We start from the raw sequence: 4492 nt of genomic DNA, 5'->3' as shown, positions 1-4492 counted from the left end.
ATGCAGAGAGGGAATTACTTGCCACTATTAAACAAGCAACAATACTGAAACCTTCCTTTCAAAATAGTACTAGCTGCAGGTCAGCTGAGAGAAGAAATCGGGAGTTCAGCAAGGAAATCGACTCTAATGAGAAAAAAAATATTATTTAGAGTGTTTTAGTGATGAGTAGTTTTGATTTGATTGAATTATAGCCTCATGGGAGGAAAAATGTCACTCTCCGTGAACACAGCCCATTTTCTCACAGGCCATTTTCAGTAGGGCTGCAAACGTGGGCTGCCCTGGAAGCTGCAGTGCGAGTAGACGACTGTCTGATGCAGAGCAGTTGAGCACAAAAAGGGTTGAGAAAGTGGTAAATGAAGCAAAGGCCCCACAAAAAGAGATGTAGAAAGACATCAGAAACTTAAAGGAAAGAAGTACTACAGTGTAAGGAGGAGGGAGTTAAAAAACAAACAATGCATAACTAGCACAGTATTTATGCAGTGTTTAAGGTCAAAATGTCCTTAATTTATAGGTTTTGAGGTATATCAATATACTCGGTATATTGAGGTATATCAATATATTGCTCGGGAAAGTTCAGTGACATGCTGCCAACAGCAGACAATGTACCAAAAAAAATTTCACTAGTTCCAATCAGCAAATTGAGTTCTTTTGGCTTTTCATCCTAATCTGAAACACTGACTTACCAGTGGACAGTGATTTCTTTTCTGATCAGGTTTTGATGTTCCCATGGCCTGGGGACTCAAAAGCTTCCTACTACAAAATGGCTGACAGCAAGTTGGCTTGTTTTGCACAGAGATCAGAGAATTGCCATTAAAACACACACATAGCACTCACCTGGAAAAGGCAGCACTTTCATAGATTGAGACATCAACCAGCTGCTGTAATACTAAAACTGTTTAGAGATGACTTGGGGCTTTATGCCTTGAGATGTGTATTTACTGGGACATCACAAGTGATTAGTCATTAACAAACCTTTACTTTCCACTGCCCTCTGCATCTTGCAATTTCTGCCCTCAGCGAAATAGTCCTGAATAGCTGAACTCCCTGCCTGGCCTGTAACCCAGCATTCACACCACTTCTTTTTACTTTGGCAGAAAGACGGAGAGCCTGGCTCTAGACTATGAATATTTCCGAGATGGCACTAGACAACAACTTCACCAACAACTCCTACAACTGTACGATTGATGGCTTCAAGCAAGTCATTTATCCCATCACGTATCTCTTTATCTTCTTCCTGGGTGTTGTTGGAAATGGCCTCTCCATTTATGTTTTCTTCCAGCCTTCGCAGAGGAAGACCTCAGTAAACATTTACATGCAGAACTTGGCTGTTTCGGATCTCATGTTTGTGAGCACTTTGCCCTTTCGGGCCACATATTTCCTGTTGGGATCACGTTGGATATTTGGTGATATTGTCTGCAGGATCATGACTTACACCTTGTACGTGAACATGTACTGCAGCATTTATTTTCTCACCGTGCTCAGCGTGGTTCGTTTCATAGCCATCGTCTACCCATTCAAACACTTGAAAGTAACCAACATGAAGTATGCCAGGATAGCATGCGCAACCATATGGGTCTTTGTGCTGGCAGCCGCCAGCCCTCTGTTAAGCAAGGGAATTGCTGGGTACAGCAACCCAGCCAAGTGCTTGGACCTCCACCCCTCCAGCACACACAAGCTCCTCATAATGAACAGCTTTGTCCTCATCGTGGGCTTCATTCTGCCATTTTGCACAATTATTGTCTGCTATGTCTTTGCAATCAAAGCGTTGCTCAAGTCTAAGACTCCACAGTGCAAGAAGGCAGTCTGTCACAAGAAGGCACTGTCAACCATCATCATCACTCTCATCCTCTTCCTCCTCTGTTTCCTGCCGTATCACATACTGCGAACTGTCCACCTGATGAGCAGCAGCTGCAGCCAGGCCAACCTGCCCATGCACAAAGCACTGGTGGTTGCTCTCTGCCTTGCTTCCATGAACAGCTGCCTCGATCCTGTCCTCTATTACTTTGCTGCTGAAAATTTTAAAGCGAGAATCAGAAGTTTGTACCGCAGGTAGCTGACGCAGAATTGTGAAATGCTATATATACTGTCCCAATGGGACATCTAGACTGGGTCCATACTATTCAATGGCAAAGGCTGTGTGGTGCTAGCCAGCCTGCAGCCACACTGCTCAGTGCCAGGCACTTCTAGAGCAAAAGTGTCTTGGAGAGAGCTCATTGGGGATGGCCAAAACTGAGGCAGGATGATCAGAGGTCAGGTGCCTGGGCGTGATCCCAGCTCCTCTTCTATTTAGCAGTGTAGATATACCTCTAGTGTTCACCCTCCCCAGGACAAGGGACTGAAAGGGATTTACCTTGCTACTAGAGCCCATTTATTTCATTTCACAATACTCAACCAGTGACTTGAAGGGAAACTACTCACCTGACCTCCTCAGTGTCTATGTCTGAGCCTCTCTGTGCTCCATTTCCCTGTGTGTGCAGAGGTGCATGGTTCAGACACTGTGGTACCCAACAGCTTCATAGTGCCCTGTCGGTTCCCTTCGCAAACACCAGCCAAAGGTTTGCACATAACAGAAACGTAAAGCATCACTGATGATACTTTCTGCTGAGGCTGACTTACAAAGCAGGCAGGGAGCCAAACAGGACCCAGCACTGGCTCAGGCTGTTCAGAACGCATTAACATTTCTAAATTTTCTGCTCTGAGGAGGCCACCGAGGTATTTTGCTTAAATTTCAATGATTGTCAAGTGAGATAATGATTTTGAGCAAAGGGCATCAGCATGGAGCGCTATGAGTAAGATGACTGCTGGCAGCGAGGGCAGGATGTGGGCGCACGGAGCACCTGTCTGCACCCTGCAGCTCTTCGCGTGTGTGCCGATTCCTTTGGGGCCATTGCAACACTTGTTTTTACTCTCAGCGTTGCCAGTGCTTTTCTGAAAGCCGAGGTTAGGCGGCTCAGTCACCAGTCAGGCATCCAGAGACAAACTTTTAAAATTGTTTTGGTCCAAACAGGTAGCTAGGGAGTGGTTTCCTCTGCACAGGTAAACCAGTCTGACAGCGAACTGCTGCCAAAGGCATCCCTAATCCCTCACCTCCTGCCTGCTCTGAGGAGGAAACGGGTCCCTTTTTTCATAGGATTAACTTCCAGTTGCTTTGGACTCCCTGACATCAAACATGCACCAATGCAATGGGGAAGCACTAAGCCAGGAACAGAAGGAAAGACGCGTGGCAGAGGAGGAAGAGGAGGGCTGTTTTAGAAAGCAATGGGGAGCTACACCTATGTGTACTTTGGAAAATCTCACCAAATGGCTGCCTGCATTTTTAAGTCTCTGAATATTTTCTAAAATACATTTCCTAAAAATCAGACCGCTTGCAATTAAGTGAAAACAAGCTCCAAACTCAGTTCAACCACATTTAGATTTTGTTTTTAATTACTTCATTTTTTAATAAAAAAAGACAAGAAGTTTTGTCATATTTTCCAGGAAAGCTGCCTGTCCCATATGAAAACTAACAAACATGCTGAAAGCCCTCCCTCCCTGTGAAATCCACCCAAAGGAAGGTTTCTGTCAGTGAAGAGACTTTCTCAATGCTCTGAACTTCTTTTGAGAAAGCACTCTATAAACTGAAAGTTATTGCTCCCAAACAAAAATAACTGCAGCTAGCTATTTTCAGCTCTGTCTGAAATATGCAGAAAACAAATTATTGATGGGCAGGTGGAAAAGTACTTGGCAAATCACTGGGAAAGTCACGTTTTTCTTGGCTATCTAAGGGTTATGTTCAATTGCAGAGTCAATCTCTATTTTGGTCACCTTATGCTGCCTTTGATGTAAGCACAGAGTTTTATCGTAAGTCTTCACTAAAGTTCATGCTCCAAATCCTTATTTCAGTAACTCAGTGGCATACCTGAGAGCTGACCTAATGATGCCATGTGAACTCCTGCAGTGCTTGGTCCCATGCTATTGAATGAAAAGGGAATATTACCATTGGTTTGCAATGGTAATGGGATCGAGATGGTAGCCTGTGCAAGAGGGATAGTGGACAAATAATTGGAAGGAAGGGGACAAACTCTTTTTCCACAGTGTTTCCCTGTCAGGAGTAAACCTGAGTAGGGACAAGTGACAATCTTGGAACCTCTGACGAGATACTGTTCACCTTAAATACTACAAGGGAATGGAAAAAATTAGCCACAGTCTAATCACATTAACATGTTTTTGTCTGTATCCATCCAAATGCACCCTATTATCAGATAATTTTGCATCCAGAGGATATATGTATCTCACTTATGAGGTCACATTTCTTTCCTATTGACCGTGCTACAACTTTGTTAGCAATTGAATTAACTGTCAAACCTGTGTTTTAATAAACTAGATTTACTAGTTGCTGAAGATATGTTTTTTATTGATTGCACGGCTAACAAGGAATCTCCTCAGAGTACAGGGGGAGAAAGACCAAGAAACAGATATTGAGTTTCTGTAAGTGGGCCAACATTTCACGAGG

At 43.8% G+C, this 4492-nt stretch overlaps 1 protein-coding gene across 1 annotated transcript; it reads left to right on the top strand.

Annotated features, from left to right (window-relative positions):
• The first annotated feature begins 1120 nt into the window (after positions 1–1120).
• On the top strand, positions 1121–2053 carry CYSLTR2 (cysteinyl leukotriene receptor 2). The gene has a single exon (XM_009576082.1). The coding sequence runs from the start codon at positions 1121–1123 to the stop codon at positions 2051–2053; it is 933 nt and encodes a 310-aa protein (XP_009574377.1).
• The last annotated feature ends 2439 nt before the right edge of the window (positions 2054–4492 follow it).

The sequence above is a fragment of the Fulmarus glacialis genome, unplaced genomic scaffold (genome assembly GCF_000690835.1).
Source record: "Fulmarus glacialis isolate BGI_N327 unplaced genomic scaffold, ASM69083v1 scaffold9744, whole genome shotgun sequence".
Classification (NCBI taxonomy): domain Eukaryota; kingdom Metazoa; phylum Chordata; class Aves; order Procellariiformes; family Procellariidae; genus Fulmarus; species Fulmarus glacialis.
Note: the sequence above shows the minus strand (reverse complement) of the source record. Positions and strands in the feature narration are given on the sequence as shown.